Source organism: Podarcis filfolensis (genome assembly GCF_964270895.1).
Source record: "Podarcis filfolensis genome assembly, chromosome: 2".
NCBI lineage: Eukaryota > Metazoa > Chordata > Lepidosauria > Squamata > Lacertidae > Podarcis > Podarcis filfolensis.
In genome coordinates this window covers 56,235,782-56,262,960 of record NC_139605.1, presented here as the reverse complement: position 1 = coordinate 56,262,960, position 27,179 = coordinate 56,235,782, and the positions used below count along the sequence as shown (strand labels likewise).

The window sequence follows — 27,179 nt, the reverse complement described above, 5'->3', positions numbered from 1 at the left end:
CAGGCTGTTTCCCTGACCCACCCCCATCCGAAAACTAAAGCAGGAGGGAATTGGTCATGTGTAGTTGTCCCAGGCTGGAGTTGCACCATGTGTTGAACTTCTGCCTGCAGCTGTTTTCTGGGGATTGGAGCGGGAGGGAAGAGCTGAGCGAGTGGAAGTCCTAATGCCCTCCCACTCCTGCCCTCAAGAAGATCAATCATTGCAGAGGCTGCAACCCTAAGCACCCTTCCTAGAAAGAAAAGCCTCACTGAGCACAGGATCCCGCTGTGCGATGCACACGGAGGAGCCCTAGTAGAGTGGTGGTGGGCAAGGGCCCCGATTTGGCGCAGAGAAAACGCAGAATGGAGCTTCTCTCTGCCTTACCCACCTACCCGCACCACCCCCAACTTTGTCCTTCAGAACCGTCGGTCTGGGTTTCATCAAGAGCCCCCACGCCAAATCTCTCCGCTTTGGCGCCCCCCCCTTTCCCGCACTGGGCCTTCCTCCTCCTCCCCATATGTGTGGCAGGCGAAGCCAGTCCCCTCCGAGCGACCCCCATCCCGCACGACAAGGCGCCTGGCTGCGACTCCTCCGGTGCCGGAGACGCCGTGTCTCTCGCGGTTAGTGACACAAGCGTTTCAGCATCCTCAGCTAGGCCTCGGCCAGACGCTGCCAGCCCGCCTCCCTCCCGCCTGCGCGGCCCAAGCGCGTCCCTAGCGCGGGGAATCCCGCGCGGCTGCCGACCGAGGCCTTCGAGGAGGGGACGGAGGGGAAGCAAGGGCTCGTCCTTCGCGCGGGGACCGGGCGCCTGGAGGGGGAAGGAGGAGGCGTGGGCGGGATGTGCGAGCGAGCAGGCAGGCAGGCGCGCCGGCATGGTTCGTTGACTGAGGTATTTATTTTGCAGATTTATTTCCTCCCCGTCGGCCTCCAGTCAATGCAAGCATTTCCAGAGCGGCGGCCCACAGGCAGCAATCGCAAATGAAATCAATAAAGCCGAGAAAGAAACGATGTCGGAAGTGAAAACAGCAGGTACAACAGCAGCATTTGCGGGGGAAAGAGAGAAATAAACATACCGTCCTCAAGAGGCTTAAAAGGAGTAGTAATTAAGACAGTCACACATAGGAGCCAACTCCTAGGGCTCGAGGTCCCTTCGTGTCCCCCAATAAAATATTTGGGGGGTTGCCCCCCAGTTTATGAGCATTGCCATTCAGATGGTGTGTATGCAGCGTGGCATGTGAACACTTAGGTGGAGCAGGGCTTGCTTCCCCGCCCCCAATATTTTATTCAGGTTGGCACCCCTGGTGTCACACTAGGACCTGGGAGACAAGGTTCAAATCCCCAACTAGTCATGAAGTTCACTGGGTGACCTTAGGCCAGTCGCAGGATCTCAACCTAACCTACCTCACAGGGTTGTTGCAGATATAAATTAAGAGGATGGAGAGCTATGTATAATATTACACCTTGAACTCTAGCTAGGGGGGAAAGAAGGCCTTTGCAACACATTACAGTAGTCTGATCTGGAGGTTTGTAGCACATGGCTTAACTTGGCTAAGTTTTCTCTATCTGGGATGGACTGTACCAGCTTTAGATGGTGGAAGGCATTCCATCCCATGAAAGGCACATGAGCTGCCAGTGACACAGCTGGATTTGTCAAACACTGATCAAACACTCATGTGTCAAACACTGTCCAGAATGCATCTTCTCTGAGACAATGACCCATAATGCTCTCTCTGCATTAGGCCACATCCAGTCCCATTACTGATGCCTGATGCTGATGTAGCGCTTCCACTGCCTGACTTAAATCAGATGTAAAGGAGAAATAGGTATCAGCTACGTACTCCATGGTACCTGATTCCAAATTTCCAGATGACCTCATTCAGCATTGTCATGATGGTTTCACAAGCTATTGTCAAAGAGTACATGGTCACACTTGTCCCGTACTTTTCCCAGTAAAACAACAGGGTGACTAAAGCAGTTTGTGGGCCCGTTTCTGATTGGGTGTACCCTTAACTTGTAGAGAAAAGGAAGAACCTATCAGTCCTTGAGCCTGTGAAGTAGTTATGAGGAGTGTCTTTGAGCCTGTGCAGAGTACTTTGCCCTCCATACATCCAAGGTTAAAGGAGTGGTTTCAAGGTAGGTTTCAGCCCTAGCAACTTTCATTTTGGAAATAAAACATCGATCACATACTGGATTTCAGGACACTTAAGGTCTATGGAACCCACAAGAGATCTCACCTTGGACTACAAAGCCAAGCGCAACCCTTTCACATGAAAATTCATTTGTAGCTTTTTCTTTTCCTTGAAAACCTGCTAAACAAAGGATTCTGTCTTATTTTAAAGTTTACTTGTATTGCCAACATTATTTACGGCAACTCTATACTTGTCTACTCAGAAGAAAGTTCCATTGAGTTACCAGGACAAGTGGGAATAGAATTGCAGCCTTAGTCCCAATAAAGTTATGATCCCCCTGGCTCTGCATTTTCAGATCTGAAAACATTTATTTGTTTATGTTTGTTTGTTTTTTCTGGCAGCGAGAGAGTTCTCACTGAAAAGAATATGTGTGTGAGCAGAGGTACTTATGAGATGTTTGGGGACAGAGGTGCATAGAATTTGTGCTGGACCATAATGTTATTTAGGTGGGCGGGGGAGAGAAGGAATGATAGATCGGGATATGAGATTTGTGTTTGTATTTCAAGGAGGAAATGTGAGGCTATAGTGCAGGATTGGCTGCATATTGGGAAGTAGCAGGTCTGACAACCTAGAAAGTGTTTGGATAGTCAGAGGAGAGTGCTTGGTATTTGAGGGCTGATGTTTGGGTGGGATATGGAGCTTGTGTAGCAGCAGTGAGTATTTTGTTTGCGAGGTGGGGTTAGCTGTTTGCATCTGGGGAGAGCGGAGAGTAGATGGAGGGTCTCAGTGCACAATTCCCTGTTGTGCTGAGCTGTGGGACACGGCAGGGGGGTGCACGGGAAGGGGGTTGTGGTCAGAGGGATGTGGTGACGCTGGTATGTGCTGAAACCAGGGAGGCAGCAAGCTTGCCGCGCTGCCATGAAGGGCTTTTTGTTTGACTGCAGTTATGTACTATAAATCAGGAGCAATGCCCCAGCCCTGGCCCCTCTTGCAGGGGAGGAGAGAGGAAGAGACCACATCCAAGCCCTGAGCCTGCAGCATCTAGAGCTAGGCCCTTTGCTTTGCTAGACCCTCGCTGGGTGGCCTGGAGGCAGAGGTTCTCGGCAACGCAGTGTGCTGTCGACAGATGGGATGCCTAAGCTGAGGGAGAACCCATTGCAGAGCCGAGGAAATGGCATTAAGAGGGACTCTGTTGGCACTATACCAAAAGGGAGTATGCTGGTGGGGTTGCCAAAAACTAGCAGACAAAGCTGAAGATGATAATCTGCTAATGTCTGCAGATCAAGCAGCCGTTAATGTCACAAGATCAGGGACCAGTCAAAAAAATTGGCAACCCTATATGCCAAGGGTTGGCAAGTCAAGTGGCAGTTCAGGAACTGCAGGGAAGGGGATCTGCACACTCTTTCCCATGGCATTCATACAGTAGCTCACAGCAGTATCAGTCACATTATGAGCTTGTTCCACCCACCCACATTATTAGGCACAGCAAGTCTTCGTTCACACATGCTAAAGCCAATGGTGTCTCACACCCTTTTGAAGAGTCTTCCCCCACCTGGAAAGTTTGCTTTAATTCTTTATGGATCCATTACGACTAACAAGACTGGTTTCCATCCCCGAAATATTTCTTGCAGTTAAGGTTGCCAACTGATCAGATGCATAATTTGCCTAGACAGCTCCTGTACTCTAGCAGCAGTTTGATCTGCAGAAATGTGAAGAGCTAAGCATGACCTCCTGCTAATGTTTGCAGGGCAAGCTGCTGTCAATGGTACAGGAGCAGAGGCCAATAAAAAAGCTGGCAATCCTACATTCAGCAAAGTCATGATGTTCTTTTTAAGTCTGCTTTTTACAGCGACTATATCCTCCATGATGGGCTATGCAGCTCAGGAAGGGGAATAACAAGCCCTAACAGTCACATGGACAAACAGTTTGGGGAATATGGACTTCCGCTCCTACTTTACGCCACCCCCCCCACCAGCATGGGTGTTTATTAAATTGGAGGCAATTTTTTTTTTTCATTTAAAGGAGTCTAAAATCACCCACTGCTTCTGAGTATGGCCCATTAGCTGGCTGTAAAGCCAGGGTGAGAGGCCAGCAGCTTAGAGCAGGCTCTCCATCACAGAGTGAAAAATTAGTAAGGGTGGAAGCAGCTGGGCTGGGAGCCCACATGTCCCACTGGGGTGAGGCCCTAAGGGTAGTGAGCAGTAGCCAGAGCTGGCTGGTCCAAGGAAAGACTCCAGAGCCACAAGCAGCCTTCGTCTCCCATTCCCAAAGAGCAGACCCTTTGCTCCTCCCCAGCCAGAGTGGCAGTACCCATCCAAGGGCAGGCACAGGCCATGCAGGAACAGGCAAGAGAAAACTCAGCCACTCTGTGGGCAACAGCAGCAGCAATCCAGGAAAAAGAAGAGATGGGGGAAAGCACCCCCCACTCCCCTCCTCGCGTGCCCCCCTTTCTCTCCCACCCCTGAGCTCAGCCACAGGCGCCTGGCTTCAGCTCCAAACAAATGATTAGAAAGCTGGTTATAATTGGATAGGGGGAAGGAGGAGGGGCTCGCCTGCTGAGAGCCACTTGGATCCAGGATGGGAGAGAGACAAGGGCTGCTGGCAGCTTCCCGAAGGAGAAGGAAGACTCTCTGATCCTCCTCTAGGCAGAGACGGAGCCAGCCACAGGGTGACTGAGCCGGCAATTGCAATGGAAAAGATGCTGGCTTGTGTTTTGGCTTTCCCCACCAAATAGCTGTGCTCCCTTAATTTCCTCTCCTGAGTTGGCGGTTGCACTGGGAGCCTTCGTGTAAAGGCCCCAATTATCTGTTTGAACATAACGGCTTGGCTGCGGATGCCCCTCTGCGAACTGTGCAGTTTGCAAATCACAGGATGCAATGCTGTCTCCAGGGGCACAGATAACATTCATACCCAGCAGCTGCTGTAATCCAGAAGTGCATGGCTACATCCGCAGGCAGGCTAAACCACCCTCTGGTGCCAGGGAGTGTTCTTTCTGTAATGAATAGGGGGTCATTGCTTACCTAAAAGAAAGGCCTGTCACCTTCAGCTCATGCCAGTTGGGCTGTAATCACACCTGGTGCAAAGCAGCTTTGCCCAGGGATTCAATAAGCTGAAATGCCTAGCCAAATTGCCATTGCTCGGATAGCTGGCAAAGTGCTAGATTTGCCGCTGGTTTAAATTTCCTTCCGCTGGTGTCAACCAGGATGGCATTTTGTAGGAGTCAGGTGGAAGTCTCCAGCATATTCAAGGTACGAGTAACACTGCTCTTGGAACCAGAGAGCCAAATTTGCCACCTAGTACTCTGAAGTCATTTTCACAAGTGGCATGCACCACTTGATCCAGTGAACATTTACTCCAAAACAGCCCTTACTTGCTCCCACTTAAGTGTTCCCAAAGGATTGTAGTCTTCAAGCATCTTTTCCTGCTTCTGTAACTTGAATGCACCAGCTCTTCTGACTATGATGTACATATGTGCATGTAAAAATCAACTTTCCATCACACAATGACAGCATTGGTAAAAGGTGACTTTCGACTAAAAGGTGACTTTAGGATCAATTGTGAAAAGTTGGGAACTATCCCTGTAAGTCATTTGATCCAGAGCCACACATTCATTCAAGAGACCAGGACACGGGCTGCATCTATTTTATTTTAATTCTGAAAACTGATGCCTCAGGATGGTGTAGTTGAAAGCCTCCATGTGATGTCTTTAATGATGTCAAGCCCAATTACAGTGGTCATCTCGCTTGGCTCTGTTTCTTAAGTAAAATGCTAATGTCAGTGCGAGTCCAGCATTTTCTCGAGACCTGAGAAAAGACATCCCACAACCGCCATTTAGGTAGCTTTTTTTGCAGTTAAACCTGCCTTATTTAGTGAGGTCTCCCCTCGCTAAATCTACATTCCTGCTGTTTAAACCTATTATTTTCTTTCCTGGCCTGATAAACAGTGTCCCCTCCTTCCCCATGACATCCTTTTAAATGCAGAGCCTCAGTCCAGCTGTGATCATCAAACCAACCCTTCCAGAGCAGGCCTACTGTTTTCTAAAAGCCTGCTCCAGAGCAAAGAGACTGAGAGCTGCCAGTGCACCCATTAGATTCAATGAACGGAGTTGTGCTTAAATGTGCAGGTCTTGATTAATGTTTAACAAAGCTCCTTGGATTATCTCTTGCCGAGGGGTGTAGCCTAGTGTAGTTTCAGTTCCAAAGGCATTGTGGTTTGACCTGGTCAGGACTGACTTTGTCTCTCTCTCCCCCCACCCCCACCCCCCAGGCTCTTATTCTGTGGCGTTTCATTCTCTGTTCACATGGCTTGATGTATGGGCTGCCTTTTGCCATAAGATTTTTGTGGAAAGGAGGGACCTCTCTCAGGGATCCCTGGTGGACAAAGGTGCATTGGGAAGCTCTTGAGCACATGGAGGCTGCTGCTGTTGTGTTGCAAAGGGATCTGGGTTCCTCTGAATGGATGCTGGCTGGCAGGGATAAGGGCAGAGTACAGGCCAGGCTCTTTCTAAACCCTTTCCCCTTATGCCTCAGCTTGAGAGCACAAACCCCAGAAGACGATGCTGAGCCAGACCCTCCCTGAGCAGCCTGTCCTCCTCTTGGCCCTACTCGCCTCTGAAGATCGCCAACAACTTAGGGCTTTGAAGTGCCTCCCACTATCCCCCCCCTCCACCCCCATCCCATCCACTTGTCACAGCAGCTGCCTGCCCTTTGCTCTGCTGAGGTCAGAGTGCTGGCTTAGGGCGATGATGGCCACATCTGCTGCTCTCTGCGTGGCCCGAAAGAAAGTGAAGCAATGATTTTATTTTTCATTTTAAAAAGGAGCGGGGGAGAAGCAATTGAGAATGGTGTTTGTTGTCCTGCAGCTGGACTGCACCCAGGTCTCTTTGCAGCCCATCTGTGGGACAGAAAAGAGTTCCAACCCCAGAAAATGTACATGGCAGGAACAATCCCAACCTTTTGGGGAACTGTGGTTGAAAACCTTTCACATCCAGAACTGGGAATTAATGGCTAGGGTGCTGATGCTTTTGGCTTTGAGTTCTGCTCCTTTGATTTGTGCTCAGCTTGTCTAACCAGGAAAGACAGAAACATTAAATTACTCTAGACATGTGCTAATATCACAAGAGTTTGCAACGCCAGTATTGCACCATGATGACATCATGGTGCATGAAAATAACATCGTCTTTCAATCTGCTGCTTGGCAACAGGAACAAAGTGCTCGTTAAACACTTATGTTCAACAAGGATCAGCAGATGGGAAACTTTGGACGAACAGAGGGGAACCTGCTTCTTACCACTTTCTGACTGTTTCCCAACCTTTGCCAACAGGAAAACAGTAGCAGAGTCTCTCTGGGACTGAGTGCTACTGTCCCATCAAGCGAGTGCTGGAAAAAAGTCAGAGCAGAAGCCTCACTCTGTTAAGCTGAATTTTAAAAAGAAAAGAAAACATGTTTATTGTAGTAAGTGCTGAACTAAAGAGCAACACCTCCCTCACATTAAATCAGGAAGATTTAATAATACTGTAACTGATACCCACATTTGGAACAGTGGAGGAAAGGAGTGTTAAGAGAAACCACATCTTTATCCTCAGAAAAAAAGGAAAAATCTGGGTTTTAAAACACACCCATGATGTGGGGATCTGGCTCACTAACTCTTTCTTCTTAGTGCATACTGTCCTGCTTTATACTTTTGGGGGAGCCATGATGGACCAATTTGCTGCATTGCAAAGAATGGGCTGATGAAGGGACTCACACCAGACTATAATGCAAAGGGGAGAGCAAGAGGGGCAAATTATATACAGTATTAATTGAAAAGCAGCTTCAGAAACTTGCCATTTTGAGAGCGGGGATGAAAGGGAAGGCTGCTTAACAGCTGCACGTAATTTTGCTCCCATAAGAAGTAGTGGTAACCACCAACTTGACTTAAAAAGAGGAGTAGACAAATTCATGGAGAATAAAAGCTATCAATGGCAACTGGCCACAATGTCTTTGTTCCACCTCCACTGTTGGTGGCAGGTTGCCTCTGAATACCAGCTGCTGGGATCACAAGTGGGGCGAGTGCCGTGGTGCTCAGGTCCTGCTTGCAGACTTCTCATGGGCATCTGGTTGGCTGCTGTGAGAACAGGATGCTGGGTGAAGCAGGCATTTGACTTGATCCAGCAGGGCTTTTTTCTGGTGTTCGTTGTCTGTGGAATGGCTGCATCTCAGTGGCAGATTAAACCTGGGACCTTCTGCATGCACAGCAGGTCCCAGGTTTAATCCCTGACATCTCCAGGTAGGGCTGGGAATGCGCCGGGTCTGAAACCCTAGGGAGCCACTGCCAGTCAGTGTGGACATTGCTGAGCTAGATGGACCACTGACTTTGTGCGAGGCGGCTTTCTATATTCCTAAAACTGTTTCCAGTAACTCATGGAGGGAGGGGTGGGGGAAAGAGATCCAGAGACAGCATTCGGAGCAGAATCAGGTTAAGCAGAGGTTGAACGGCCAGCTGACACAGATGCTTTAGTTGGGATTCCTGCATTGCAGGGGTTAGACTATATGACCCCCAGAGTCCCTTCCAGCTCTTTAGTTCTGTGATTCTATAAGTAGCTTTCCCCTGTACTCCTCCATCTCTTGAGGCTGCTTTAAAAAAAATATCCCACATACATCTAACATGTATGTGGCTCATCCCAGATACCTAGGAAGGCTTCTGTTCCCATTTGGGAGTGGCCTGCTAGCTTCCTAAACTGGCTCAACTTTGCTGGGAATGACTGATTCAGTGGCGGAGCTGATGCCTTGTGTGCAAAAGGCCCCCGGTCCAACCTTGGTAAAGTTGTGAAGGATTCCTGCCTGAAACCTCAGAGAGATAAGACAGTACGGAGTTGGTGGACCAATGGTCTGACTCACTATAAGCCTTTTATCTTATCTATCTTCCCCGCCCCACATAGATATTTGGGAGGTCCATTGATTTATTTATTTTTTGCTGTAGAAGGAAAGCCAGCTGAACCCCGGGATTATCCACTAGGCCCTGCATTCCCTCACACACTCTGTCCCCTCGTGTTCATCCCAATGGGGTGTAGATAAATACAGATCAGGGAGAGAGATGTTAAAGGAGTGTGCTTTCCCTACCCATCCCCCCCACTGTCCCCCTCCCTGGTTGTTTACACTGAGCTGTCCGAATCAAACAAATTCCATCCAGCTTAAGACACTCCCCTCCCACTGCCCCTCAGCAAACACCCAGCCTTACTTGCCCATCGCCTGTTAAACACTCAGGAGGGAGGCCTCCTGCAAGCTTTGCATGGCCTTTGTGAATGCCTGGAAGGGCCCAGTTTCCCAGGACTTCACAGAACTGACCTGGTTTTAGAAAATAGGTCCTGTGAAGGACCTACTGGATTGTTAAGATGAATTTGGACCATGAAAAATGCTTGCCAAGGTCAAGCTTTGAAAAGTGGACAGGACTTGACAGTGAAGAACTTAGAGGTGGGTCCCTATGTCTGTGTGGTGCTCACTTCTCCAACTCTTCTTGTAGTATCCCAACAAAAGTGATGGCCTCTTCTTGGGTGCATTAAGCTATAGGATTTGCCGCCACAAGACATAGTGACGATCACCAACGTGCATGGCTTTAAAAGAGAATTAGACAAATCCATGGAGCATAAGTTTGTCAATGGCTACTAGCCAGGATAGCTATGTTCTATCTCCACTGTCAAAGACTGCATGTCTCTGAATCCCAGTTGCTGGAAACAGCAAGTAGGGAGAAGGCTTTTGTGCTCATGTCCCACTTGCAGGTTTCCCTTAGGCAGCCCTGTCTTACGATGTCGCACTAGCAAGCAGTTGGTCTGATACTCAGTTCTTCTGTTGTTAGAGAATACGAGCCAACCCCCAGTCATGTACTTCTTGTTTATTTTATTTATTGAAAAGCGTGTATATACCTCTCCATTTTCCACAAATATCTAAGTGGTCCATGTTTGCTCCTGCAGCCATCCCACATAACATCCTCGTAATGTTGCAGCTGAAACTTGAAATGGAGCATGGAAACACATCCACTCTCCACAGCCTTCTCTGCCATCTCAAATAATAGAACCATAGAGTTGGAAGGGACCACAAGGACCATCTTGTCCAACCCCTGCAGTGCATGAATCTTTTTGCCCAACGTGGGGTTGGAACTCACAACCCTGAGGGTGCGAGTTTCTTGCTCTAACAACTGAACTATCATAGAATAGGGGAAATGCCATATGGACATTTGTACCAGCTAACTACAGTGGTACCTCAGGTTACATACGCTTCGGGTTACATACGCTTCAGGTTAAAGACTCCGCTAACCCAGAAATACAGTGGTACCTTGGGTTACATACGCTTCAGGTTACATACGCTTCAGGTTACAGACTCCGCTAACCCAGAAATAGTACCTCGGGTTAAGAACTTTGCTTCAGGATGAGAACAGAAATCGTGTGGCGGCAGCGTGGCAGCAGCAGGAGGCCCCATTAGCTTAAGTGGTACCTCAGGTTAAGAACAGTTTCTGGTTAAGAACGGACCTCCGGAACAAATTAAGTTCTTAACCCAAGGTACCACTGTAGTTTGAAAGTATGCCCACTTTGTATATCAAGGATGAAACAGAAGCCAGTTCAGAGACATAAAGCGGTGGGGGGTGGGGCTCCTGCACCTTTCATATATATATTTGCTTATTAAGCTTGATGGCAGACCACTTCCAATCCAAGTATCCTGAAATGGTTTACAAAATAAAATTCCAGCATTAACATGTTAAAAGCATATCAAATCAAACAAGTATTGAAATATACATAAAATCAACAGCAAACGATAAACAGCATCAGGGAGATGCACAATGAATCACCTTCTATGCTTATCTGATCCAAGTAGACCTACTGAAATTAATGACATTAAATTTCTCATGTATGATAACTTCAGCACGTCTACTCTGAGTAGGACCAGTGTTGGATACAAGCCAATATCTAAAATGGGTCAATAACCTAGTCTGGGAAAGCCTGAGTAAACAAGTGTGTTCTCTGTGGGTGCCTCCTGTAAAGTGGGGGTGAGGAGAGTGTTCCAGAGAGTGGGCACCACTACAGGAAGGCCTGTTTCTGTGTCGTCGCCAAGCAACATATTGTAAAATGCAGTACCGCTAACAGGGCCTCCTCTGAATATTGGCTCAGGAGCTGACAGGCAGCCACCACAGTGTAACATGCAAGTACAGCCAGGTACAACACACAGGACCGTTGCTGCTGCATTCTGCACTAGCTGCAGTTTCAGAACCAGTCTTAAGGGCAATCCCATGTACAGCATGTGATAGTAACCCACATGGGAAGTTCCCAGTGCACAAACCACAGCAGCTAGGCTATTCCTGTCCAGGTAAGAGCAGAGTTTTGACACCAACTGAAGCTGGTAATAGACCCTTGCAGCTACCGAGATTACTTGCTCCTCTAGTGACAGTGATAGTTTCAGAAGCGCCCTCAGACACCCGCTTTCAGAGGAAGCGTAACCGCATCCTGAACAGTCTTCCCAAATTCTAGATCTATGAACCACCCAGCCACAAGCATTTAGCCTTACCAGGATTCAGCTTCCCTTCACCACATCCATCTCACCACTATACCCAGAAAACAGCTCATGTCATGCACAACCTCTACTGACTCTGAGAAATAGAGCTGAGTGTCATAGGTGACATTACACCCCAGATCTCCTAATGGCTGATCCCAAGAGTTTCTTATATATGTTAAATAGCATTGGAGTCAAAATAGTGGCCTGAGGCACCCCACAACATAACTGACGGAGCTAGTCTGGGAACACAGCCCCGCAAGTATGAATGGAGCCGCTGTGAAACCTACAACATACAGAAATGGAGAGGAGGAGAAACTTGTATGCTACCTTGAGCTCCTTGGAGGAAAAGTGGGATATAAATGCAATTACAACTGGTGTGGTGATGATTCAAGGTGAACATTACACAGAGAGAGACTAACTCAAGTTGAAATATCCAGACGTGCAAAAAAGATGTGCCCATTTCCCCTTTGTACAAACATCACAGGCACTAGTCAGGACTAAAACTTCTTGAACGCTAGCTTGATCCCATTAGATCCTTCCTATAATTCCTTGTGCTCTCCACTCTGAGGCTGTTTTTATTATTATTATTGCGTCTGGCCCCACGGATATAATCCTCCTATAAGATTGTTCCGTTCTGCTCAGCACTGGTTAGACCACAGCTGCAGTACTCTGTTCAGATTTTGAACGTTTTGATTACTTGAGACTTCACCACAAAGAATGAGTATAATGATAAAGAATTTACCAAGGAAGGAAAGAATGAAGGAGCTGGATGTCTCTAGGGTGCATTCACGCAGCACTTTTCTCCTGTGGCAACCATCCTCTGCTAGGAGGCTGAAAGACCCAGATGTGTAGCTAGGGGTTGGGGGGTACACTAGGGGGTGGCACTTATCATGGGTCATGCAGTGCACCCAAGCCACACATCTCTCCTGGGAGTGACGCGGTGGCTTCGGTGCCTGCAGGCTCCACACTGCCCAAGATAGTGTGAGGCTTGCATCAGCCCACCGTCTCCACCTCAGCCATCCTACAGCTAAGGGGGAAGCGGTGGACAGACTCCTTGGAGGCTCCGTGGCGTGCATCACGACCAAGCAGCTATAGCTACGCTGCTAGAAAGGCCCCTCTTTGATTCCCAAGAAGTCCATGAGCCAATGACTTCAGATATTCAAAATGCACAGGATTCTCAGGGAGAAAAACAAGGCTACTGCTTTCCTTTAATTTGGCAACCCACACCACGCATGCCGTCATAAGATGAGTGTGGACATCAGGTCACTAAAGGAGACAGTGATTGTGTAAAGGCATCTTTTGTGAAATCTGAAAGCCTCACCTCTGACTCCTGACAATTTTAGCTAAATCATGTCCCCACCCCCACCCAGCCTTCTCAAAACAGTGGCTAAGGGAACAGTAAAAAAAATGGCAGGGCTTTGGCCCACTCTCAGTTTAAACAGCCACACCTCCGGGAAAGGATCCTTTCTGAGATGCCCTTCCCTCAGTCCCCATGACTTAAGAAATTGGATCTTTGATCAGGATGCCAGCCAACCAAGATAGAGCATCCATTATGGCTGCCCAGTATTCTGTTTGGTACCCCCAAATCAAGATCAACCACTTAAGGCACCATTACCTTGAGACACAGACTTTCCCACAGGTGCGTAGGGTGTTTGTTGAACTAAGGTTCCAACAGATGCCCTCAGCATATTTAGAGGGGAGATACCTGGGAATTCCCCATATGGGTGCATTTATGGATGCAAAAAGGTTGAGGATGTCCTACATTGCCTGCTCCTTTGCCCCTTATATTCAATGCCCAGAGGGGGAAAAATTATCACTTGTTCTTGACTGCCTCTCAGGCCGATTCCCCCCAGGAGGTGACAGTCAAGCACCTAGCTGATATAGCTGATAAAGATCTACAGATTACACACCTGGAAGCCAAATTTGCTCTGGCAGCTAAGAAGCTCCTTTCTGAATATGTTAATGCTCTCTAATTTTAAAATTTCATACTGTAAACTTTTTAAGCTGTAATTTTTTTATAGAGTATGTCATGCAATTTCAGAGGAAAACCTTGTCTTGCCCTCTGCAGTACATTGTAAAGGCCTTTGGCTATGCACAATAAATTGACTGATTGATTGAGATGCCCTTACATATCCAAACTGGAGGAACTAACTCCCCTATGAGGACACGTGGGACTTTTTAGTTTACAGGGGACAGTGGTAAAGGTGTATAAGACTATGCATGGTGTGCAGAAAGTGGCTGGAATCAGGTGTAACATGTGCATGTCCAGATCCTCCACTGGATCCTCCACCTGGGAGCTGTTCCTGTGCAGCTCTTCCATGTTCCTCTTATTCTGTCCAGCTGGTCTTTCATATCCTGACTGTACTTCCTGGACTGACACAAATTCAACACAGACTGTTGTGTTGTTACCTGGTACGGATGGAAACTGGTCAGCTGTAGAAATTCTGACTCTATGGAGGCAGAAATACTTAGGCATCTTATGGGGCTCTTGGTTCAGGGCAGACACTCCTGTGCCACTGCCCCACCACCACCACCACCAAGGGGATGGAGCTAGAAAAGTCTGAGTGAAGTTTGCTTGCAGGCTGCAGTGCTGCTGATGTCAAAGACCTGAACTTGAGCAGCTCATAAGGTATAGTGGAAAAGAAGAGATTGAGAGGAGACGGATGGTGTGGAGATCTCCAGTCTTGAGCATCTGAAAAGGGACCGGTAGAAAGCAATCACTTTGATGGTGTCTTCCAAGGCTGTGCTAGCTTGAACAAAACCAGAGAGGTTTCCCCCCCTGAGGAAATATGCGTAGGATCGGCTTATGTGAATCCCAGCAACCCCCAAACAGAAATTTCTTGCCACCTTGCATGTGTGCTAGAATAAGTAGCAAGCTCTTCTCCCTGCTTTACACGACAGCAGCTGAGATGCTGCAGGATGGAAGGGAAACCTGGTCTGGGTGGCGGGACTAGAGGCACGAGCCTGATGGTACTAGGTGGTGTCCAGGGGGTTGCTGCGTCCAATTAGCCCAAGCAGAGAGCTCCGAGTTTTAACTGCAATGACAGGAAATCAGCCTCAATGTGTTTACTGTGGGGGGATTAGAGCTGTTTAACCCCAGGCTCCCACATTTGCCTAGTTTTTTATGGCAGTCTTTAAAGACCCTCTAATGAGGGTCACAGCCACTTTATGGTGTTGCTGGCAGTGATAACACCCAGCTACTTACAACAGCAATTTGCAAACAAGCTGCCTCCACCACAGGGCACGCCATAAAGGACAGGAAGGATAGGTAGACCCGATGCGCAAGACCTTGAATCAGAGCAAAGGCAAAGAGACAGATATAATGTGAGCAGTGTGCTCTTTCCCTCCCAGATCACCTTTCTTGCTATTCTGCTAGTAGCAGCTTCTTTCCCAGGCTGGAGAAAACTGTATTGGCTGTGGAGCAAAATGCTCATGTGTTAGAGCAGAGCTAAAGGTGACCTGCGGTTCAGCTAACACACAATGTAATTTCAATGCTAGGCCTTAGCCCTGAAATATGTGGAGAGAGGGCCCCTGGGCATGTGCAGAGTTCATCTCATCAGCATGGACTGTCCATAGCCCATCCACCCTCCATCCAGGGATAGCTGTCCTGGGAGAATCTGGAAAAAATGGATTTATTCCATGAACTCCTTAGTGCTGCTGAATCAGATGGGTTCTACACGGAGAATAAGGCAAATAGGGTTCTCTGCCCTGCCCAATAGAGGACAAAACAGAACACCAAGAGCAGAGCAGAGTGAAAAGGCAGAGGCGGATTTAGGGGAGTGTGACTGGTTTGCTTGCACTGGGCGCAGAGCCTTGGGAGCACCACAACTATGATGAAGATTAGGAGGCACGAGGCGGGATGGGTGCTGAATTTTGGCGTCACACAGGGCACTGCTGAAATTTGAGACCCCAAAGTCCACCACTGGAAAAGGGAAAGCAAGGAAAGATAAAGGAGGAGACATCCCCTGGTCTACACACTACATGGTCATGTAGCAGTAGACTGTACCACTTCGGAATGCAAGTGGGAGAATCACACTCTGAATGCTCCTATATAACAAAACTGGGGCAGGGAGATTTCCTTGCAAGTAATAAATAGCTCACTGGCAGAGCCCATGTTTTGCATGTAAAAGGTCCCAGGTTCAGCACTTGGCATCAGGTGGTGGGGGGAAAGACTTCTTCAGCCTAAGACCCTGCCCGTCAGAGTGGAGGAGATGAAACTGGCCTAGCTGGACAGGCAGGCTGATCTGGTGGAGAGCAACCTCCTGTGTTCCCAGCCTTTCTCCTAGATGTTCAGGGGACAAAGAGCAGGGTTGTGTTCTGCTTTACCTGATGGCGCTTGGAGTGGTTGGTTGGTTGGTTGGTTGGTTGGTTGACAGCATCTATGTCCCAGCTTTTACTCCAATGAGCTGAAGGCAGCATACACGGTTCTAGTTTTCTTTTAAAACCATCTAAGTTGGCGGCCATCACTGCCTCCTTGTGGGAGCAAGTTCCATAGTTTAACTATGACCCCAATCCATGGACTGATATGCTTATGGCACTCAGCATGCATTACACACATCAATCTTGCAGAACTATGTGATCATGAGCAGGCCAGGGGTTGGAAATATATAGCCTTGAGTCTGAGATTAGGATTGCGATAGGTACCAAAAGGGCAGCACTCGCAGGATGCTGCTGGGTATTGTTCAGGGACAGGAGCTATGGTTGAAGCCATGCATTTGAGTATTTGCTTGCTAAATTTGTATCCTACCTTTCCACCCAGTGGAAGCTAGTGACCATGATGCTAGTACAATAACATAATAAAATGCATGAAATGACAATAATATGTGATGTACGATAACATACAAACGTAGTTAATAATGGTTTTGTAACTGATACAATAATTGCAAGCGGGCAGTGTGCTGCAGGGATAAAAGTATGCTGGAATGCTGAAGCTATGGCCCAAAAAGGCATGCATGTGCACATATATATATGCAGGGAGACATATATATATATATATATAGAGAGAGAGAGAGAGAGAGAGAGATATCTCCGTTCCTGCATCTGGCACTGACTGACTGTACTCCTGCCCTTTCTGTGCTTAGCCTCAGAGTAGTTCACTGGAGGCCCATGCAGTGTATCAAGCCCAGATGGCGCCCTGTGTGCTGTCATAATGTCTGATAATAATAACAAAGCAGGGGCTGTTTACTGCAGTGCTTTTGGCGTGTCAGGCCACAGCACTTTAAAGATCACAGGGGGGGAAACAACCCACCATGCACCATCTACCCAGCGGAGAGATTGCACAGATCATTCTCCTATCTAACACCCAGGGTCTGGGACATTTCCGTAAATAGTGCTTCTATTCTGGAGAGCGCGGCAGAGCATGTGCGCACCCGATGTCTGCGTGCGAGTAAGAGTTCCTGAATTTCAAAGTAATTATAGCACTTAGCACTGTATAAACTTTTTGTTTTGGAACATGCATTTGCTGAGAGATTGTGCCGCGCCAGTGTCAAACAGTTTATATAGCTTGAGCTTTTCCACCCGGGTTGCTTAAGCCGAGGAGTAACACTGCAGGCTGCTGTTCTCTCCACCTTTTCCACTGTCATTTGCTTCTGGATCCCATCCCCAACCTCCTGTGTCCGCTGACCCATGTGTGTCCCCTCCCTGAGCCGCAGTTTATGCTCAGCCCTTGCCCTTGCCCTTCCCCCTTTCTGTCCTTTGCTGGTGTGATCCTTGAGGTAGGGATTGTGTTTGGCTTTCTTTGTAGCATGCAGTGCCCTGCCACTTGAGTGCCAATCTCAGCGGAGGCCCCTCGGAGCTGCCATAATGTTTGTTAATAATAATAAAGGGCCGCTTGTGTTGAATTGCTTTCTGTGTGTCAGACCCCTACTGGCAGTGCAGCACTTCCTGTGGGATCAGAGCAAAACCAAGCATGGGCTCAGATTGCCCCAGGGCAATGTATGTGGCTTTTATGAAGAACGTGATTTGCATAACCCGTGGGGTAATTTGCATTGTAAATCCAGGTTGCTCTCAGAGCTAGTGGACAAAGCATGCGAGCAACAGGGCTACGCTGGAATGCAGAAGGCAGCCTCAGAACAAGGCCTGCAAGCTTTGCTGTCCGGACGCGATGGAACTTCCAGCGGCAAACACAAGCCCTGGAGATGAATATGAGCACATTATACGCTTCTCTGCCTCTGTTATTTCTCTGCCTAATTACACAATCCCCTCTGCCTCCTATCCATGTCCATCAGGCAGCTGCTGCGGTTCAGGACTCGCATCAAGAAAGCTCTTAACTTCCAGAAGACCCAGAAATGTTTTGCTCTTTAAAAAACAGCAGCAGCAGCAAGGGCTTAGACCTGTTAGAAGCAGTTGATGGGGGACAGCACAAGATGCCATGCAGTTTTGCCACTGACTCCATAGCCCATGTTTAGCAGCATATTTTTACTAGCAAAAAGATTATGAGGAACAGATAACTCTCCAGACAGAGGGGTTAAAAAAAAAGTTTTAAAGTGCTGGAGGTTGCAAGTCAATTTGGTCTCACCTGGAAGTGTTTTCCCTCTTAATCCCAGATGACTGCTCTTATTTACTCAATGGTGAAAGAAACACACTACAACATTGGGCACTCAGAGGCATTATTACGATTTTTACGCATGTTCCAGAGTTAAGCCCTGGCTGCAGATTCCAGGGCTAAGCCCTCTGGCCCCTTCAGGGAGGCCAATATCATACATTTAGGCTGGAGGGTCTAGAAGAAGGGGGGTTATTTTCCTTCTCTCCTCTCCCCCAACAGGCTTCCTCTCAGATAAAATCACTTCATGTGTTCCATAATTCCACCATGGAAAGCAGTTCTCCTTAGAAAGGAGGTTAAAACCCACACATGGATTGCACAACATGTCAGGGCTGAACCTGCAGGGTCTTCAGTGCATGTGACTTGATGCCATTCAGCTCTTATCTCTCATTTTCATTTGATCTGAGGGAGTCAGTCAAAAGCCAAATGGCTGCTTGGTAGCTAGGAAGGACTGGATGGGACTGAGCAAGCTGAAACTTAATCCAGACAAAGCTGAAATGCTGTTGGCAGTAGAACCATCTGCCATAGGTTTGTGTTTACACTCTCGAAAGGGGTTCTGCTGCCTCTGAAAGATCAGGTTCATAGCTTGGGGGATACTCCATGGCCTGGCGCTCTTGTTAGGCATGCCAGTAGTGTTAGTAGTAAGGGGTGCCTTTTCCAAGCTTTGGCCAGTTTGCTGTGACCTTTCCTGACAATGTCAGACCTTGCTAGAGTCATTCATGCCCTAGTGACCTGCAATACACTTTCCATAGGGCTGCCCTTTGGGAACTGCAACTAGTGAAAAATGCTGCGGGTGAGATGTTGACAGGTGTTAGGCACTGAGTCTATTGTACCAGTTTTCTGTGACCTGCATTGCCTGGTGAGTTGTTTCTGCACTCATTTCAAGGTGCTGCTGTTAGTCTTCAAAGCCCTCTGTCACTTGGGACCTGTTTCACTGAATGACAGCCTTCTTCCACCTGCTCCAATCATCTTCCAGCTCAGGGTTTCCCAAACTTGGGTCTCCAGCTGTTTTTGGACTACAGTTTCCATCATCTATAGCTAGCAGGACCAGAGGTCAGGGATAATGGAAACTGTAGTCCAAAAACAGCTGGAGACCCAGGTTTGGGATACCCTGCCCCAGCTCTGCACCCCTCACAACTATGAGGCCTACTTGACTAGGGCCTTTTCTGTCCTTTCCCCACCCTGTAGAAAGCCTTTGCCAAGTGAGCTCCACCTTTAGATGGCTGGTGAAGATGTGTTTGTTTAAAAAGGCCTTTGGTTGAATATTTCCTCCTTAGGGTACAGTATTTGGATCTTTCCGTTCAGATGGCTGTTTTGTAATTATTATTGGGGTTTGGGTTTTCTGCTCATGTTTTATTGTGAATTGCTTTATATTTTGTGACTGTAGTTTCTGATTGTTAGCCACCTTGAATTCCCTTGGAAAAGTACGCAAGATGTCATTGTTTATGGTGATGAAGAAAGGCACAAATGACCTCACGTTCCTAGGGTGTATATAACCCTGCAGCAAAACAACAGCAATAACCTACACATGCAGTTGAGACTCAGTATTAACGTTTCATGCTAATTCACAGACAGACACACCTAAAATTTGTAACCCATAATGTGATGGAGGCATTTGCACTTGCCCTCTTTCATAGAATCATGGGACTATAGAGTTGGAAGGAACCCTGAGATTCATCTAGTTCAACCACCTGAAAGCAGAAATATGCAGCTGTCCCATATGGGGATCAAACCTGCAACCTTAGTGGTTATCAGCACCACACTCTAACCAACTGAGCTATCTCTGCCTGAATACAACCCTTCCCTGATCTCAAGAGGGTGTAAAGGGGTGGAGGGCATCTTCCCCATATTATACCCCAGGTAAAACTATTGTGCCAGTTGCTCTTACCCTTTAAGAAAGGAAGGAAGAAAACCCAAGGAAGGCTGTGTGGCAAGCAAGCTCATCCACTAAGCCCAAAGGCCACAGTTACCTGGGGACTGGGGAGCCATAGCTAATCCCCCCATTCTGGGAGCCTATTGATATGGAAAGCTTTGCCTGAAAGGAGGATGCTCCACAGATGAAGATCTGCCCAGGAAGAATAGCTGGGGAGGGAGGGGGGAGTAGTTGGTTTGGAATGTGAGTTTGTTTGGATGCAACTTCACTTTAAGGGAGAGATTTAATCAGCAGTTTCAATAGACCCTGTTCAGCATGGAAAACTGAGTTGGGAGGCTGCCACTGCTGTTGATTAATTAGCTATCTTGTGATAGCTTTTCCATGACAAAACAGGGGAGGGGAGGGGCAGCTTGCCCCTGGCTCATTATATTAACCAGCCTTACTGTTCCCTCTGCCCCCACCAGTGCTTCCATCTGCAGTTTGCCACCAAGAGACAATGGCTAATGGGCAAAGGCAGCAGCAGAGAGCATATTGGCAAGTTGCTCCAAAGGGTGTTTCCTACAGCCAACCTGGAAGCTTTGGAGCTGCTGTTGGATAGATTATATATATCCCAAAACTGGGTGAATCCATCCAAGTTGTGCTTGCCAAGCGATGCAGTGCGAGTGTTGTAGGAAAAATGGGGGTTGGCTTTTACAGCCCAACTTCCCATCAAGGGACTCTGAGTCCCCCAAGTCCATGACTGGTCAGAGAAGAATGGATGGAGGCAGGATCTAGTGAAAGCAAAGCAGATTTTTATTTTTCTGTTGCAATAGAGTTCCCCCCTTCCTTGCAAGGAGGCGAGAGAACAAGAACAAAGTGTGCAGGAACCTTTAAAGGCTTTAGACATTGCCCAACCCTTTTGCCAAGAACCACCCTAAAAGCATCATACATGCATCACAGAAAGAGGCAGTCAACCACAAAAAATTGAGAGCTAGGCTTCTCTCCTGCCTGCCAAGATACCTGATAATGATTGCATTACCTGGGCAGTCTGGCTATTGTTTTGAGATGATAAATACTTTAGTTATTGAATCCAAGTCACAGGCCCACCCTATTCATACACAAAATATGCTTTTAAGACAGGATTTGAATGAAAGAACTATTGGGAAAGGTTGGGTGATAGAACTATTGGGAAAGGTTTCTCCAAGGTATTTCCTTCTGCAGAAGAAATATTTAGAGTCACTAGGAGAGCCAATATGTCTTTTTTGGGGATTGTTCTGTGTGCTAAAATAAAGTGTAATTTCTCTCAGGGAGTATTCCCTAAATTTTGACGGGTGAAGGATTGGTTTTCTGTGGAGTGTGTGTCTGCTATATGTCTGCACCCTAGTTTTTTATAACACAAGGAAGATGTGGGGTGAGAAATATGGATGGTTCATTGCTTGGCTGTTTGGGAAGAGCAATGAGGCAAATTCCTTCATGTGGATAACCGTCCCCACATTGTGATAACAAGCACAGACAATGTGGCTCCTCTGGAGGCTTCCTGGTGTGATAGAGCATCAGAGAAAGCCTCTGCTGGTGTTTTTCTTTTTCTTTTGAAAAGATTGTGTGTGGTGGGAGGAGGGCGGGGTCTGATAATTCACTGTCATCCCATTGTTTCCCTTTCCAAACATGCATCTGAATCCCAGATTATTAGCACCTGGCCATAGACCCCAAGTGTAGGATGGTTCTTACAGCTCAGCATCTGAGACCATCTTTCTGGCCCACCACGGAAAGTGGTTAGTTTGGTGAGTAACATAGAATCTCATAGTTGGAAGGGACCATAAGGGTCATCCAATGCAGGTATCTCTCTGGTCCACTGCTGAAAGTGGTTAGGTTGGTGAGTCTAGAGAATCATAGAATTGTAGAGTTGAAAGGGACCATGAGGGTCCTGAAATGCAGGAATATTTTGTCCAACTTGGGGCTTGAACCCATGCCCCGAGTCTCATGCTTTACTGACTGAGCTATTCCAGAAGTGCCAAGGACAGGGACTTCTTTCTGGTAGTAGTTCCAGTTTCTCTGCAACTCTCTTTCTAGGAAAATTCATATGCACACCTCTCCATTGTTCTTTAGGACCACACATAATGTTTTTTATATATATAAAAAATGCAGTCTACACATGGATGATTTTATGGTGGTTGTGTCTAAAGAACTATTTTCCATTGCTGCTTTAACATTGTAAACCCCCCCCCATTATTTTGTATAACAGGAATAGTAATGTTTTTTAAACTGATTTCTTTGAATCTGCCTTGGAAGGGTATATTCTCCAAAAGGTGGGGTAGGAAACCATTAAAAAGAAGGCTTTTGGTGGCAGCTAACCATGAAGGCACTGTTCAGCCTCCACTGTCGAATGTGGTATGTTTCTGAATGCCAGGTGCTGGAAATCACAAGTGAGAAGAGGGCAGTTGTGCTCAGGGGCTGCTTTTGGGTTTCCCATAGGCATCTGGTTGGCCACTGCAAAAAGAGGATGCTAAACTGGATGGGTCATTGACCTGACCCAGTAGGCTCTTACATTCTTTTTAAAGCAGGGGTCGGCAACGTGCGGCCCATGAAGAACCATTTTACTGGCCCACGAGCTGCCCCCAAACTGAGCCGCCCGCTCAGCAAGTCCCCTGTGTGCTGCGCTAAACCAGCACGGCGCGGGGACTCGCTGAGTGGCTCCAGAAATGGCGTCTGCGCATGTCCAGATGCCAAAAATCACTTCTGCGCAGGTGCAATTTCTGGCATCTGGGCATGTGCAGAAGCAATTTTCGGCGCCGCAGACGTGCAGACGCGATTTCTGGCATTGCGCTGCACCAGTCCAGCCCACGGACGATCTCCATGGGAGTGATCCGGCCCATGGCCGGTAAACCTTGCCAACCCCTGTTTTAAAGCATCATCCTCTCAGTATATGCCCATCAGAATCAAAACAAATTTTGCCCAATCCAGATTTTTGATTGAGGGGATAATGTGTGCTGCCAGAAACAAAGATATTGGTAATGTTGTTGTAAGTAAATGTGATGCACTTATCAATAGATGAATTTTAAATAACAATGTGATACAGCAGCAAAGAAAGCTAGTGCTATTCTAGGCTGTGTCAGCAGATGTATAGTGTCCAGATCAAGGGAAGTATTATTCAGCCGACTCCCTCAGGAGGTTGTGGACTCTCCTTCCTTGGAGGTTTTTAAGCAGAGGTTGGATGGCCATCTGTCATGGATGCTTTAGATGAGATTCCTGCATTGCAGGGGGTTGGACTTGATGGCTCTTAAGGTCCCTTCCAACTCTACAAATCTATTATTCAATTTGTGATCCTGTAGATCAGGGGTGGGGTACCTGTGGCCCTCTGGTTGATGTTGGACTCCAAATTCCTTTAGCCCCAGCTAGCATGGCCAAATGGCAAGGGATGATGAGAGCCTTGGTGTAGGTTAGAGGTATATCTCACAACACCACTTTAAGAAAGAAGGCCCAAAGCTTGAAAGTAAAAACCACACTTTCTACTCCAACTAAGCTAGACACAGTCGCTTATATTGTAGCTGTAATAATGGGGAAGCATTCTTCACACGCTCTGACACACAATGCTCTTGTGTGTGTTGAGCTCTGCACTAAAACAACTTCTATGCATCTTTTCCCCACCAGAACTTACTCTCCCAGCCCTTCCTTGCCAAAGCCTAGAATTCCTGGTTGGGTTACAGAGGGTCTTGCAGAAAGAATCAGTTAGCTGTGTCCATGTGCAGCTGTCTGCGTACATATTAACCATTTGCTTCCCGGTAACTGCAGCTGCTTCCAAGTTCCCATAATGATTTTTGGCTTAACATGCGACAAGTCATCTCTGACACATCCTCCCACTAAGCTAAGTGATGTAGTTAATTGGGTCCAAACTTTATGCAGCGTTCAGAGACATGCTGGCCTCCTGGCATCAAGCTGAGGAGCTTCTTTTCTGTGTTGCCTCTATCTCTCCATATGGGATAACACTCATGTCTCTCACAAGCAGCAGATAACAGGTGTAACTCTGATCCTGGTTACCATCAGACCTAGAAACTTTATGGAGTTGGTAGGTGGAATCTGGATATTCCCAGCACCCTTAAAGAAAGACAGAAGAATCGAATTTATCTCCCTTGCTTAATAAAAATCATGCAGCCGTGAGTTCCACAGGTAGAACTCCATTCTGCCTACAAATGCAAGCTCTTGCTTTTTTGGCGGGCAGTTAAGAAACGCTTTATTGAATGTACACCAGTGCACAATCCTTTTTTTTTGCCTCTCCTCGCCCCAGCCCCGTCGGGTTCCATGGGGTTTTAATTATTTTCACACACATCCCCGCGCAGCGTTTCTGTCTTCCGAAAGGGCCCCCCCACCCTCTCCACGACGCGCTCCTTGTGAGCAGGAGTTTAATGAGTGGTGTCTCCAGTTACCGCTGCCAGCAGAGAGGAAGCAAAGCCCCGGCAGAGAATGAACTCCGCTTAATCCCCTTTGCCGGAGCTTTGGGGGAGAGAATTTAGCTAATGTGAGTGTGAAAAGGCCCTGGCGCGGGCGGGGGAGGGCGCAGGGGGAGGGGAGGGGACAAGGGGCGGGGCGGGGCCCCTGCGACCCTCCCCCTCGGCCCTGGCTCTTTTCGCGGCCCATTGTTGGCTCCGAGCGGGCCGGCGGCGCGCGGCGCGGGGGTGTAACCCGAGAGCTTTCGCTACAAAGTCCCCGCGCCTGTTGCTGGAGCCGACAGAAGGCGCGAGGGCTGCAGGCGGAGAGAGCCGAGCGCGGCCGGGCTGACCTCTCCCACCAAGCCGGCGAAGAACCTTTGTGGAGCCCGCCGCGCTCGGCCGTCGGATTTATTCTTCGGCCACTTTCCGCGCGACTCGCCGGCACCGGGGAGCGAGCGAGCGAGGGAGGGAGTGGAGGAGCCTCGCTCCCTTGCCCAGCCGGCTTGCCCAGCGAGGGATGGAGCCCGGGCGAAGCGCGCCGCAGCACGGAGCCGCGGGACAGCGCTGAAGCGGCGGCGGCGGCAAGAGGTGAGGTGGACTCCGTCTACGTTGTCCGCTGCGGGGCTAGGAATGGCCCCCGGGGAGAGAGATCCGGGTCTCTTGTCCGCCGCGACCCAGGAGGCTCCCCGGGGTGTGGCGGGGCGAAGGGCTGTTCTCCCCGCGCCCGGGGAGGCGGTGGACTTTGACCGGGAGGGTCTGTAAATCTGTTACCAAACTGTCCGGGCGCGCAGAGGTTCTTTTGTCGCTCGGATTAAAGATTAAGCTGCCCCGGAGAGCCTGTTCTCGGGCGCTGCTCTCTGCACTCGCACCACGTACGCTCCTTTCCCAGGGAACAGGCACCCAGATATGCAGGTTGCACGCAAGACACGCGTCCCTAGGCGCGGCGCACTCACACCGACACGCGCGCCCTGGACGCGCCTGCCCATCCGCGCCAATCCACGGCCGCAAGCGCAATTGGAAATCTTGCGTTAATTGAACGGGGCTTGTGCTCCTAACCGTGCTCTCGAACCTCGCGGCTTTCGGCGGCACTTTTAAACCGGCTTCTTAACTTTCCTTTGGACTGTGTGCTGTGTGCAGCTGGGCAGTGGAAGTGCCTTTACGCACGCACGCTCCGGCCGTGAGTTTATTACCAATAAGCACCACGTGTTCAAACTTAAACTCGCTTTCGTCCTGCACGAGAATTCCTTTCGCTGCCCCACTTGTATTTCTTCTTCTCATCCCCACCCCATGGTTTGTTCTGCTCCTTGGGTCATTATCAAAGTGCATGAGAAGGTTGTACCATTGAGATTTGGGGGGAAGAAAGGCATAGGAGCAGGAGTTGGCCAGCAGGTTGTGATGGCAGGGTCATGCCAAAGGCCAAGAATCCTGATTTATTTATTTACATTTTTTATCCATGGGGACTGTCTTTTCCAGGCAGGAACTATCTTAAGATAATCTGGTGGACTTTGGCCATGAAGAGCTGGCTAGGTGACACCCAGCCTCTGTAGTGCATCTCCCTGGGAGACCACCTCATGCTCAAGATGAGGGTTGTAGAATTCTAGTGCAATGCTGTAGACAGTGTTCTATCCAGGAAATGAATTTGTTTCACATCAGCATCTCATAGGAAGCTGCCTTTTACAAAGTCAGACCCACTGGTTCGTCTAGCTCAGTATTGTCTACACTGACTGGCAGCATCTCTTCAGGGTTTCAGATAGAAACCTCTCCTAGCCCTACTTGGTGCTGTTGGGCTTTACCACTGAGGTACAATGGCTCACTCACGAGCAGAACTGGGCATATTCTGGGATTGTTGCAAACAGATTCTTCTGTGCTGATTGGCAAATCAACTCCCTCCTTCCAAAAAAAATGTCCAGCAGCCTAGAATGGCTACAGGTACTGCTGTCTTAATAACTACCTCTTCCCCAATGTATTACTGGGAGTTCTAGATGGTTGTGGACATAGGATACACAATCGTTCTGCACTGCAATGGAAAACTCGATGGAGTGACAACCCCTTTCCCTTCTCAATCTAGGCTTGGAGGATCCAAGTGGGAGCCGCGGGACAAGAACAGACAACAGGATGACAGCCCTGCTGTGTGGCCTTCTCAGGTTCCTGGCAGTGGCAACAACATGTGCTTGGGCAGCTGCTTCTGCTGAAGGAATGATGAAACCAGGTGAGCAGAAAGATTAGGGTGTGTTTGGGTGCAAGAGTCAGGGTGGCCATCTATTCAGGGGCTATGACTGTTTGGTGTTTATAGGACACTTTTCATTTTCTGAGGCTTGTATGGTCTTCTCCTGTGTTTGCCGTGACATGGGAATACAGAGAGAGATCCATGGCAGAGATGGAAACCAGCCCTCCCACATCCAATACACCATCTACACTGGCCTAATTCATGTTATACGTGTAGTGCCTCAATGTGTTGCAAGCCTGCTCTCCTCTAACCTGCTAGCCTTAACTTCTCTGTGTGTTCAGCACGTCCACCCTATTCTGGTGTGGTGTGTGTAGGGGGCGGCATCGGCTTGGAATCAATTGGAATGGCTCACAGTGCTTTTGAGTTCCCAGCTTCTTCCTTCCCTCCACCCCTTCCTTGCGCTTACACAGAGCGCAGGCAGCGGTGATGGCTGCAGAGTCGAAAGTACAGTTTGAAAGGCTGTCCTTGTGCTGGTGAAGGGGGCACAAAGAGCGCTCACATAGGT

At 48.4% G+C, this 27,179-nt stretch overlaps 1 protein-coding gene across 1 annotated transcript in view; it reads left to right on the top strand.

The window, feature by feature from the left end:
• The first annotated feature begins 326 nt into the window (after nucleotides 1-326).
• The window catches only part of FGFR4 (fibroblast growth factor receptor 4), a 48,661-nt gene continuing 21,808 nt past the window's right edge, over nucleotides 327-27,179 (top strand). Inside the window, 4 exon segments of the mRNA XM_083603819.1 lie at nucleotides 327-455; nucleotides 457-599; nucleotides 884-1,008; nucleotides 26,516-26,656. Of these exon segments, the coding sequence (XP_083459945.1) occupies nucleotides 342-455; nucleotides 457-599; nucleotides 884-1,008; nucleotides 26,516-26,656 (523 nt within the window). The 5' untranslated portion in view covers nucleotides 327-341.